The sequence below is a fragment of the Neofelis nebulosa genome, chromosome 10, assembly GCF_028018385.1.
Source record: "Neofelis nebulosa isolate mNeoNeb1 chromosome 10, mNeoNeb1.pri, whole genome shotgun sequence".
NCBI lineage: Eukaryota > Metazoa > Chordata > Mammalia > Carnivora > Felidae > Neofelis > Neofelis nebulosa.
The window spans coordinates 102,939,708-102,952,495 of record NC_080791.1 but is presented as its reverse complement, the minus strand read 5'-3'; the positions used below and the strand labels follow the sequence as shown (position 1 = coordinate 102,952,495).

Sequence of the window (12,788 nt, the reverse complement as noted above, 5' to 3'; positions counted from 1 at the left end):
CAGAGATTACTTTAAAAATTAAAAAAATGTTTAAAAGAGAGAAATTGAATTCGTATGAAAAACCTTCCCACAAAGACAATTCCTGGCCCAGGAGGGTTTCACAAGTGAAATCTCCGAACATTTAAGGTAATAATGAATGGGATCATTTCCCAAGTCTTTTATGAAGCCAGCCAAGCTGAATCCATAATAACACAAGAACACATAAGAAAAGTATAAGTCAATCCCTCATGATAATAAATGCAAAAGCCATAAGAAAAATGTTGACATATTAAATCCAGTGATATCTCAGAAGGGTTATACACCTCAAAGTTGTATTCCTGGATTAATTCTCATATTTATTCTGGGCATACAAACAAGACTCATTTAATGTTTAAATGTTAATCAATGTAAGTTACCACGTTTTTCGAATATAGAAAGAAAAACTGTATGATCGCCTCAGTAAATGTAGAAAAATATTCTTGGTACAATTTAATACCTATTTGTGATTCTTTTTAAATCTACATTTAAATTTTAAATTCTAGCAAGCTGGAAATAAAAAGACATTTCCTTAATCTGGTCAAATATATCTACCAACCCCAAAAACAAACAGACTACAGCAAACGTGGTTCTTGATGGTAATATATTGAAGGCGCTTCTCCTGAGATCAAGAAGGAGACAAGTCTGTCGACTGATGCAATTCTATTCAATATTGAGTTGGAGGGCCAAGCCACTGTAATAAATATTGAAATAAAACAGCCATTATTTGCAGATGATGTGATTGTGTATTTATAAAACCCAAAGGAGTCTGCAGATAAACCGCTGTGAGTTGAGTAAGGCCACTGGACATCAGATCATTACTCAAAGCAGTAGCATATAACCATGAGTGGGAAGTATGAGGACAAGAGTGGTGATGTCTGATGGCAGGTAGGATAGTCAGGATCCACAGGACCGTGCAAGGGGGCTTGTGGGTCTCTCCAGAGTGTATCCGCTGCCTTTTCCAAGCCTTCTCCAAATCGCTCTACCCCAGCATCCCATCCCAGCCTTAGGAGTCTTGAGACTGGATCTCCCCGAAACAAACAAGCTGCCTGCCTAACAAAACTCTGTTTTGCCTCATCCATTTCCCAGTGTGGCCAGAAATGAAGGGTCTCCAAACGCAGGGGAGGAGTGGGGCCACCCTGGACGGCTTCACCTTGGAGCGGCATCCTCGCTGTAGTCCCTCCTTGCTGGCTCGTCCAGTCCTCAGACCCAACACAGAAAGAGGCAGCCCTTCAGATTCAGAGCAGAGAATTCATTAGAATGAGAAGCACCTGAGATTGTAAGCCCTGGGCGAGATGTGGATGGAGAAATTAAAGAAGAATCCGGGCAGAGGTCCCACAAAGAGATGTGTGGCCAGCCATTGACAAATGGTGCCACGATCAAACTTGGTGCAGAGAGCTCAGGATTCACTTCTGACCTCTCTCCCTCCTCCCTGAAGCTTCCTTCGTGTGCTTCCTGTGTGTTCCAAGCCATCTCATCTCCACACCCCCAGGTAAACCCACGGATGGGACAGAACCTTCTATGGCACATCAGATGGAGCTAAAGTGGATTTGCTATGTGGGAAATCACCTCGGTGCAATGGCAGGAGCCTTGTGCACCACCAGGGAGGCAACTGAGCAGAAAAGCTCAAGGAGCAAATTCAGATGTTCAGAAAGAATGGTTTGTTAAATCGATAACAAAATACAGGGAGAAGCCGGGGGAAAGAGACATAATTAGGCAACAGTTCAGACAGGGAGGAAGAACCACACTACATGGATCCTGTGTGCATGTACGTGTGAGCAATGTGCGCGTGTACAAGCGTGTATGTGTGTTCGTGTGCCCAATGTGTGTGTGTGTGTATATGTGTGTGCCCAATGCATGCATCTGTGTGTTCGCCCAATGTGTACGTATGCATGTGCGTATGCGTGTGCCCAATGTGTGCCTGTGTGTGTGCGCATGTGTTTGTCAATGTGTGCATGTGTGTATGTGTGTGCCCAATGTGTGCATGTGCATGTGTGTGTATGTGTCCAATGTGTGTGTATGCGTGTGTGTGCGCCCAATGTGTGCATGTGTGTATGAGTGTGCTCCCAATGTGTGCATGTGCATATGTGTGTGCATGTGCCCAATGTGTGTATGTGTGTGCATACGCCCAATGTGTGCGTGTGCATATGTGTGTGCATGTGCCCAGTGTGTGTGTGTGTGCCCAATGTGTGTGTGTGTGTGTGTGCGTGTGCCCAATGTGTGCATGTGCATGTGCCTGCATCCCTCTGTCACCCTCGTGTCCTCTTTCTCTGCCATCAGCTTCCCTGATGGTCACAACGTGGGAAGACATACAAAGAGCGTCAGGAGGAAGGCATCTGGAGCCTTCGGTGCTCCATCAGAAAGACACAGGAGCACACGTGCCTGGTCAGCAGCTGCAGTGCACCAGGGACGGGCTGAGCAACCGTACCTTTTCTCCGAATGCCCTGGGCAGAGAACGAGTGGAACCCAAAATGAACGTGAACCAAGGGGCCCGACTGAAGACCTCATGAGTGAGTGCCTCCTGAGCCTTCTCACGCGCTTCATAATCATGTGCTGCTTCTCGTCCTTTCACGAACTCCTAGAAGTATTCCTCGGACGTATTCTCTACCTCCCTCCTCACCAGCTCCCTGGCTCTATACTTAGTTTCCTTTCTCTTTCTTTCTTTCTTTCTTTCTTTCTTTCTTTCTTTCTTTCTTTCTTTTTTCTTAAAAAACAGGAATTTTTATTCTCTTAGTTCTGGACACTAGAAGTCCAAGGTCAAGGGCTTGCAAGATTGGGTGTTTGTTTGTTTGTTTGTTTTTTCAATTGAAGTATATAATTGACATAGATTCTCTTATCTTCTATGGTAGAATTAATCTTTTTTTATTATTCTTTATATATTTTGAGAGAGAGAGAGAGAGAGCATGAGCAGGGGAGGGACAGAGAGAGAGGGAGAGAATCCCAAGCAGGCTCTGCACTGTCAGAACAGAGCCTGATGCAGGGCTCAAATTCACGAATGACGAGATCATGACCTAAGCCGAAACCAAGAGTCGGTGGCTTAACTGACTGAGCCATCCAGGCGTCCCTATGATTCAGATGCCCCATGATAGAATTCTTCTTTTTTTTTTTTTATTTTTTTTAATGTTTGTTTATTTTTGAGAGAGAGATGGACAGACAGAAAGATAAGAGTGTGAGCAGGGGAGGGGCAGAGAGAGGGAGACACAGAATCCGAAGCAGGTTCCAGGCTCTGAGGTGTCAGCACAGAGCCGGATGTGGGACTCAAACCCACGAACCGTGAGATCACAACCTGAGCAGAAGTCAGACGCTTAACTGACTGAACCACCCAGGCGCCCCTGGTAGAATTATTCTTAAGTGAACAAACATGCATTACAGGTCCCTCTGTCAGAAGGATGTTCCATGTGATCCTCAAGATAAAGTCAAGCCCTGTCTCACCTCTGAGGCATGACTCATACCTGCAGCCAAACAGGATGATACAGGAAGTGAAGACACAATTCACAGGGAAAGAGAGGTGGGATATCTCAGGTGGCAGGAGACAGACTCAGGAGCAGCAGCTGTGAGAACAAAAAGAAAGGGCTGGCCCCACCGGGAAGCATCCAAAGCCCGTGATAAGGACAGGTCTAAGTCAGACAGTCCAAGAGGTGACATTCACAAAGAATGCGGTGTGAATGAGGTCCCCTGAAGAAGGATGCGTCTGGGCCAGGGAGGGTGAGAACATGAAGAGAAATGCAGAAGGCGCACCCCCGAGGGTGGGGGGAGGGGGGAAGTGATGCTTGGGAGGCTGCAGTCAATCCACTTGGGACTCAGCAACAGCCTCCAAGTCCTATGACAAAGAGATCCCAGTCCTGGAGGGCATACAGTCTGGAGGGAAAATAGTAGGAATCCTGTTATCAGAACCTGCTGCCGATGTACAGGGCAGGAATGGACGATGTCATCAAGGACGGTGATCCTGGGGCACAGGGTGTGGTGCTGAATCTGCTCCCACCTCTCCTGGAAAACATTTTGGATGATTTCTCTAGGGTAGAACAACGACACCTCCAAGATGGCCCAGCGTCTGGAGGCTGGGAGCTGAGGAAGGAAACAGAGACCAAGGGTCAGAAATCCTACATCTGTGCTTCTTTCCAGCCACGAACCCTGAACGGATCATGTCGCTTTGCCGACCCGCTATTTCCCCTCCACAAAAGGTAGACAATAATGTTTGCTAAGCAGGCGTCCGAGGGTTTGTATGAAGACAAAATAAGGTAACGCACAGGCAAGCTATGGCTAAACCATACAAATGTCAGTTGCCATTATTATTATTATTTCTGTGTCGCCAGAAAAAATAATAATAACAGAGAAACTTACGGGGTCTCAGGTCTTATGAGAAAGAGGAAAAGAATCACTAACAACCTCTCTTCTGTTAATGAGGGGGGGTGGGAATTAATTGCCTCAAGCCCCTAGGAAGGTGACTTGTGTGAGTGGATTTCTGTAAAAGTTTTCACACTCATTAAACTTGAGGAGAGGCCCTCAAGGGAGAGACTTGAGGAGGGTCTGCCCTGCCCCCCCCCCCCACTGGGTCCCAAACCTCACATATCCACAGGGGTTGTGTCTCCGGGCATTGCTTCCTTGCCCCGCCTCGTCTCCCTGGCTTCCCTTCTTTCCCGTCCCCTCACATCCCCATTTAGAAATTGTAACAAGTCTTGAATTGTTCCTCTCTGCCATACGCGCTGAGAAGCGCTTCAAACTCATCTTCACAGCAGCCCCCAGGGTTGACATTATCTATCATTTCCACTTTGCAGGAGGCAAAACCGAGTGAGGTTCAATAACTTGCCCAAGGTCACAAAAACAGTCACGGCTGGCCATGGGATTCAAATCCAGGGAAGGCCAATAGGATGTCCCATGCTCCTCACTGCCGGGCAGTGGTGCTGCCCCAAAACAAGCCACCAGCCCCAGGAGCCAGCAGTGGATGGAAGAAACCCCTTCTCAAAGGCGGTGGAACTTTCAACTTTCGATGGTGCAATTTGCAATGGTTGGGTCGGGGGAGAGAGAGGTATGGAATCTCTCTGTGGTCTAGGCCACCTGTGTTCGCCATTGTCCCTGGAGCTGGGTTCTCAAGGCCAGATATTCAAAGTCTGCATGTTCTCCTGGGCTCTGGGCCTCTGGACCAATAAGTTGTCTCCTGAGATCCCATCGGTGAGGCTGCCCCTGGGCTTGGTGATGAAGTTCAATTTGGCCTTTCCATTCACTTACATAAAAACATCTTTAAAAAAAAAAAAAAGTACTTCAATATCCTATACAGAGGACAGTGAGTTTTCCTCCTGTGCCAGGGAGGGGCCTCTCCCGTGGCCAGGGCGCTGTCTGACATCCCTTCATCCTGACAGAATGGAGAATGTCGACTTCTCAAGGGCTCTCTCTTTCAGCAAGTCCCCTGTCTCCAACGACACTCGCCCTTTCAGCCCTCCCAAGTCACCTGCAGACATTGGCACCAGATGTGAGGTCACTTCAGTATCAGCCTCGACACAGAGGTCCCTGTGAGGGAGTTTCACAATTAGGGACCAGGAGCCTTCTCCCCTCTGCACCTCTCTACAGGCATCCACCTGGCACATGAGCTCAATCCCCTCCAGCTGCTGTTCAGCATATCTCAAACCCAAAACCAGAATAGAAGTCAGCTGCTTGCTTAAAATGCAAATCCCATTCAGTAGCTGGTCTGGGGTGGAACCAGCTTCTGCATTTCTAGGGAGCACCCAGTGATGTTGAAGCTGCAGGTATGACCAGGTGCTAAAGATCAGTGACCAAAGCTGGTGAGCATCTATCTCATCTGACTGGGAGGGAAAAAGAAAAAGAAGCAGAAGAAAGCGAGGCAGGTTTCTTCTCCCCGCAAAAGAAAACTGTGAAAAGTCTAGCATGAAAGCCAAGTCACAGGTGCATGCGAATATCTTTTGTTGAGGGTCTCCAGGCTCTAAATTGCAAACTGCTTTCACCGGAAATTGCCTTAAGTTAGGCGCTGTTTTGTTGCTAACTGTAGAAGAGTTTAATTTAAATGTCCCTCAGTGGGGAACTGCTTCAATGTTATGAAATGTAACATTGTGCAGCCTCTGGTCTGGAAAGGTGGGCAGTCCTTAATTACTGTACTGGGAAGATCCCCAAAATAAGTTGTTAAATAAAAAAGAGAAACAAGGTACAGAACAATATGTATAGTTTGTTACCATTTGCATCTTTTAAAAAAGAGGAGAAAATATAGGTTCACATATTACTTACATAAGCGATGAGTAACCATGGAAAGATACACAAGACACTGGTAGCTTCTGAGGCAGAGATCTGAGCGCGGGGGGAATCAGAAGGGAGCAGGCAGGACGAGGACTTATTTTCAGTGTAGTCCCTTCTGAATTTTGTACAACTGGAATACATTTCCCACTCGAAAAAACAAAAAGTAAAATTGAAAGATAACCCCGCTGTTCTTTCTATACCTCCATCCACCCAAAAATCCAACGAAATTGATTCACTCGACACTTTCAAGAACCCTCTTAGTGCATCCCCCGTAGAATTGGTTCTTGGAACAGGGATCAGAGTAGCATTGCCTTGTGTTTCCAATGTGTCCATGTTGTACGAGTGTAGAAACTACAAAAGGTGTATATTCAGAGTCTGGAGGCTCTGGGGGGGGGGGGGGTCCCAGTTTCCCTTGGGGGATTCAAGAGACCCGGCCACTGAGGGCAAGAGTTCTCTGCAGATGGAAGGAATTCTGTACACCTAGGTCACCCTTGTACAACTGGATGGTTGAATCAGAATCTGTGGCCCAGAGCCACAAATGGGAGAGCAATGACTTCCCCTAACAAGCCTTCCTGTAAGGACCTCCTGCGGCCCTTAGAACATGTTCTGTTCTCCCGAGTTTTTTCTGGTTTAAACATCTGACTTGGGCTGGCTGAATTATTGGGTTTTACTATTCTTCTCTGGTTACCCTATTTGATCTATTAGTTTTCATTAAGTAATTTCTCTAGCGTATTTATTTCTCTAGTTATTTATTCTCTTTCCTCAGGCTATAATCCCTACCCAATGAATAGAGGATTCTGCCAAGCGTTGTCCACATGGTCATTCAAGTTCAAATACCCGTTCATCCTTGTGTGACCGCAAGCAGGTTACTCGGTTCTCAAATGAGGCCAGGGTGAGGGGAGTACCTGGCCTACAGAAGAGCACAGAGCAGAGGTTCAACAAATATTTGTTTTGTTTTATTTGAGAGAGAGAGAGAGAGAGAGAGAGAGAGAGACAACGCACACATGCACACACGTAAGCAGAGGAGGGACAGAGAGAGAAAGAGAATCTCAATCAGGCTCCACACTCAGCATGGAGTCTGATGCAGAGCTCAATCCCACGACCCTGGGATCATGACCCAAACCAAAATCAAGAGTCAGATACTCAACTAACTGAGCCACCCAGGTGCCCCACAAGTGACTTTTTTTGATGTCCAAATATTTTGTACATGGAAAAGATTATCTAAAGCCGTTTGTTAATTGATTATAATATTTTATTTTTTATTTTTTAATTTTTATTTATTTTTGAGAGAAAGAGGCAGAGCATGGGAGAGGAAGGGGCAGAGAGGGAGAAATAGAACTTGAAGCAGGCTCTGGGCTCCGAGCTGTCAGCACAGAGACCGACGTGGGGCTCGAACTCACGAACTGTGAGATCGTGACCTGAGCTGAAGTTAGATGCTCAACCGACTGAGCCACCCAGGCGCCCCACAAGTGACTTTTTTGATGTCCAAATCTTGTATACATGGAAAAGATTATCTAAAGCCATTTGTTAATTGGTTATAATATTTTAAGTTGTAAATTTAGAACTTAATTTTTCTTAGGCCACTAAATGCAATTTTCAAATATAATCAATTGAATTTCAGATCTAGTAATGTTTGTTAAAATTTAAAATAATCACACTTAATCTTTGGTTAATGTTCCCTTAGCCTCAAAATTTAACAGATTAAATTCCTTCAATTAATTTAAGCACTATTTACAATCAAATTCTCTTAAACAATTCAAAGTCATATACACAAAAAAATCTATAGATGCAAATTCTCCTAAACATTTAAACGCCATTTATAAATATGATTGGGGCGCCTGGGTGGCTTAGTTGGTTAAGTATCCAACTTCAGCCCAGATCATGATCTCATGGTTCATGAGTTCAAGCCCCACGTTGAGCTCTGGGCTGACAGCTCAGAGCCTGGATCCTGCTTCAGGTTCTGTGTCTCCCTTTCTCTCTGCCCCTCCCCGACTTGCACTCTGTCTCTCTGTCTCTCTGTCTCTCTCTCTCTGTCTCTTTCTCTCATGAGAATAAATAAACATTAAAAAAGAAAATAAATATGACTAATTAGGGGTGTCTGGGTGGCTGACACAGCCACCAGTTCGTTGAGCATCTGACTTTGACTCAGGTCATGATCTTGAGGTTCGTGGTTTCAAGCCCCACATCAGGCTCTGCCCTGACAGCTTGAAGCCTGCTTCGGATTCTGTGTCTCCCCTTCTCTCTGCCCCTCCCCCTCTGTGTTCGCTCTCTCTCTCTCTCAAAAATAAACATTTTTTAAAATAATAAAAAGAAGAAGAACAACAAATATAATTAACTAAATGCTCTTGAACTTTTTAAACCACAATCACAAATTTAATGTACCTCATTTCCCAAGCCCTTCAGAAGACCTCATAAGTTGTTTAAACAACTCCTCAAAATTACTAAATCAAAAACTATATATCTAATAAATCAAATGTTCCTCTGCATTTTAGCCAAATCAAAAATAAATTCAGCTAATTCAATTTAGCTAAGCATCCTCCTTATGTTACGTCAAATTAAGCAGCTACTCTTTTTTAAATTTTTTTATGTTTATTTATTTTTGATGGGGGGGAGGGAGGGGCAGAGAGGGGGGGGGGGACAGAGGATCTGAAGTGGGCTCTGTGCTGATAGCAGAGAGCCTGACATGGGGCTCAAACTCTCAAAACATGAGATCATGACCTGAGCCTAACTCGGGCGCTTAACCGACTGAGCCACCCAGGCGCCCTGCAGATACTCTTAACCATTTCAACCACCTCAAATCGTATATTAATATGTATATATTCAAATGCGTATTCAAGTTCATATTAAATGATATACTTGTTACCAAAAATTTATCATCTTATAAAGACATCTTACCAAAATTATCAATATAGGCTGCAAAGCATATACCCATCTGAAAAGAATCACCGTAAGGCCTCCACAGCTGGAGTTAAAAATTTATGGTTGTCACAGATTCAAGATGAGGGCTGTGAATTCAGACATTTGGGCCCAAACTCCAGGACTGGAAATCCACCCCCGAGGTCCAGCCCACCTTGCACGTTAAGAGGAACTGCCTCCCGTAGTCAGGTTCTGCTGCCCTGACCCTAAGACACCACAGGCACCAGCTTTCAGCGGCTCTGGGTTTCACGGGGCATCGTCGTCCGATTCCACCCCTACCCACTTCTTATCATAACCCTTCCCCAATTTTTACCACCTGATTTGGGTGACGGGAATTCTGAACCCACCCATCTGGGTAGTAACTGTCCTCTTGGCAGCCAGGTTTGCCTCCAAGAGACTCTGTATCTTCTTTACTGCTTCCTTACCCCCATTTGATAAACATTTACTGAGAGGTTACTACGTGCCAGTCGCCGGAGACACAGCAATGAACGAAAAATTGACAGAAATGCCTGGTTCTGCGGTTCTAGCATCTTAATATCAAGACAGAGATGGTGGGCAACAGCAAGAAGTCATGCGTATGTTGCATGTGTATGTTTCTCTATTCGAAGAGAAAAGGTCCGGGGCGTCTGGGTGGCTCAGTCCGTTAAGTGGCCGACTTCAGCTGGGATCATGGTCTCACGGTTTGAGAGTTTGAGCCCCGCGTTGGGCTCTGTGCTGACAGCTCAGAGCCTGGAGCCTGCTTCAGATTCTGTCTGTCTCTCTCTCTCTCTCTCTCTCTCAAAAATAAACATTTAAAAAAAAAAAAAAAAAGATTCTTTAGAAGAGAAAAGGTCCTCTGAGGAGGAAAAGGAAACAGAGGAGAGGGATAGTGAGTGCTGATGTGGGGCAGGGTTTCATTGTCAATAAGATGCTTAGGGAGGGCTTTACAAGCAGGTGACATCTGAGCCTGAACTTAAAGGAAATGAGGGAAGGAGCTCTGTGGCTAACCGGAGCAAGAGTGCTCCGAGGGGCAGGGACAGCGGTGCAGATGTCCTGAATCACACCTGTGTGTCCTAAGAGGGCCAAGGAGGCACGAGTCGCTGGAGCAGGGTAAGCAAGAGGGAAAAGAGTGGGCCAGAGGACAGAGAGGTGCAAGGAAGTGATGGAGTAGTGGCCAGGCTCCCAGAGCCATTGTGAGCAATCTGCATTTCTCTGGTGTGGTGACAGGCTTGCCCTGGCCTCTCCTCTTAATAGGAAAGCAGGACGCCAGCTAAGAGCAGTTGCATTAATTCAAGCAAGCTTATGAGGGTGTCTTGCAAAGAAGGGGTGGGAAGCTGGTACTTATTTTGAAGGTAGAGCCGATGTGATTTGCTGAGGAGTTCAATGAGGGGTGAGAAAAAAGGTGGCCAAAAATGGTTTGGGCCAAAACAACTGAGAGGATCCTGCTGGCATTCCCTGAATGAGGAAGATTTTATCGAATTCAGAATTTCTATTTATTCACTGACACCAGCACTTGATAGATACCAGGGCACAAATTACTGAGATATGAAGTCACTCTCCAGCTGCTAGGGGTAAGAAAGTCCAACAAGAGGGGCGCCTGGGTGACTCAGTCGGTTAGGTGTCTGACCTCGGCTCAGGTTATGCGTGATCTCACAGCTTGTGAGTTCGAGCCCCGCGTCGGGCTCTGTGCTGACAGCTCGGAGCCTGGAGCCTGTTTTGGATTCTATGTCTCCCTCTCTCTCTGCCCCTGCCCTGCTCGCACTCTGTCTCTCTCAGAAATAAGTAAACATTAAAAAATAAAAAATAAAGTCCAACAGGAAAGATGGATGGGCATTTTATTTTTAAAGTTAAAATATAGTGTCATGTCAAGTAAAGGAGCATCTGTGAAAGTCCGGGGAGAGAGGGAGGGGACGGACCTCTAAGCTGGGTCTGGAGAGACAAAAGGGCATTCAACACGAATGTAGTATTTGAAAAAGCACAGACATTTGCAATCACCCACTGTGTTTGTGGAAGTAGGTTGTCCAGAATTGCAAGTTGAGTGCACGGTAGCACGGAGGCGTCACAGAGGACGTGTGGCAAGCTGAAGAATGTAGACATTATCCTGAGGGGTACAGAGGACCTTCAGTACCTCGCATGAGGGTGACATGATGGGATTGATATGGAGTTTGGGGACCAGCCTGCCACTCAGAGATGCACGACGTGGAAGAGATTAAAGGCTACCTCTTTGATGAGAATGTTAACATTCTTGTTTCTCCTCCCCGCATTCATTGTCCTGTGGGTAACACACCAGTGGGATGATATCAGGACAGAATCACACCGCAGTGACAAGATCCATCCTGCTGGGCCTCACAGACCAGGCTGACCAAAAACAACTCCTCTTTGCCGTCTTCCTGATGATCTGCACCGTGACACTGGTGGGCAACCTGGGCATGATAGACCTGATCCGTGCCAGCTCTGCCCTCCACACCCCCATGTACTTTCTTCTGAGCGTGCTCTCCTTCCTGGACACCTGCAATTCCTCCGTGTCCACCCCCAGGCTGCTGATCAGCATCCTCGCCACGGACCGGTCCATCTCGTTTACAGGCTGTGTGGTCCAGATGGCCTCCATGATCCTCCACGGCACAGGGGAGCCTGCTCTTGGCCATAATGGCCTATGATCGATTTGTGGCCATCTGCCACTCTCTCCTCTACCACGCCATCATGTCTAGGCGCTTGTGCATCCAGCTGGTAATGGTCACCTACGCTGCGGGGCTGTTCGTTTCAGCTCCGCAGACAAGGAATGCCTTCATCTTGCCCTACCGTGGTCCCAACGTCATTGATCGTTTCTTCTGTGACATCCCCCCTGTGCTCCAACTGGCCTGCTCAGACACCACAGTGGCCAACGTCATCCTGCTTTGCCTCTCTGCCTTGGTCACTGTCCCCACGGTCTCAGCCATCTTGATCTCTTATGCCTTCATCCTGGTCACAATCTGTAGGATGAGGTCCCTGGAGGCCCAGCGCAAAGCTTTCTCCACTTGTGCCTCCCACCTCACTGCCCTCTCCCTCTTCTACGGGTCTGTGTTCTTTGTCTATGTCCAACCCAACCCTGGAAGTGCTGCAGCCTATAACAAGGGCCTCTCTGTGTTCTACACCATTGTGATCCCCATGCTGAACCCCCTGGTCTACAGCTTAAGGAATAAAGATGTCAAGGCTGCTGTACAAATTAGGGTCCTTAACTTCAGCAGAAAAGGAATTTGTTAGCAAGGTGTCTGGTAGCTCATAAAACAGAAGAGAAGCCTGGGACAGGAACCAAGAGTGGCCAAGCACAGCTGAACACCAGCCACGAGAATGGTATGTGCAGGCTGCCACCATAGGGGACATCGTCCATTGCCACGGCTAGCGCTGCTGCCCCCGGGCATTCAGCACTGCTCAGCTGCCACAAAAAGCCACCTACACTAGCCACTGTACCACCCTCTATAGCGTCCAGCCACATATCAGCTCTAACTGACCCTACTCCCTTCCATCATTCCCTGAAGTTCAAGCCCTAGGCAGGAACATCTACCTGGTTGGCAACATCACTATTATACTTCTGTCAATACACTACATTCAGCTCAGATCTGTTACATCCCCTGATATCCTACATCCACACTTGTTTT

General features: G+C 46.7%; 1 protein-coding gene across 1 annotated transcript; it reads left to right on the top strand.

Annotated features, from left to right (window-relative positions):
• The first annotated feature begins 11,447 nt into the window (after positions 1 to 11,447).
• LOC131486680 (olfactory receptor 5G9-like) lies at positions 11,448 to 12,393 on the top strand. Its single transcript, XM_058686570.1, is given in 2 exon segments — positions 11,448 to 11,782; positions 11,784 to 12,393. Coding segments are annotated over 2 exon segments (945 nt in total).
• Positions 12,394 to 12,788: the final 395 nt, after the last annotated feature.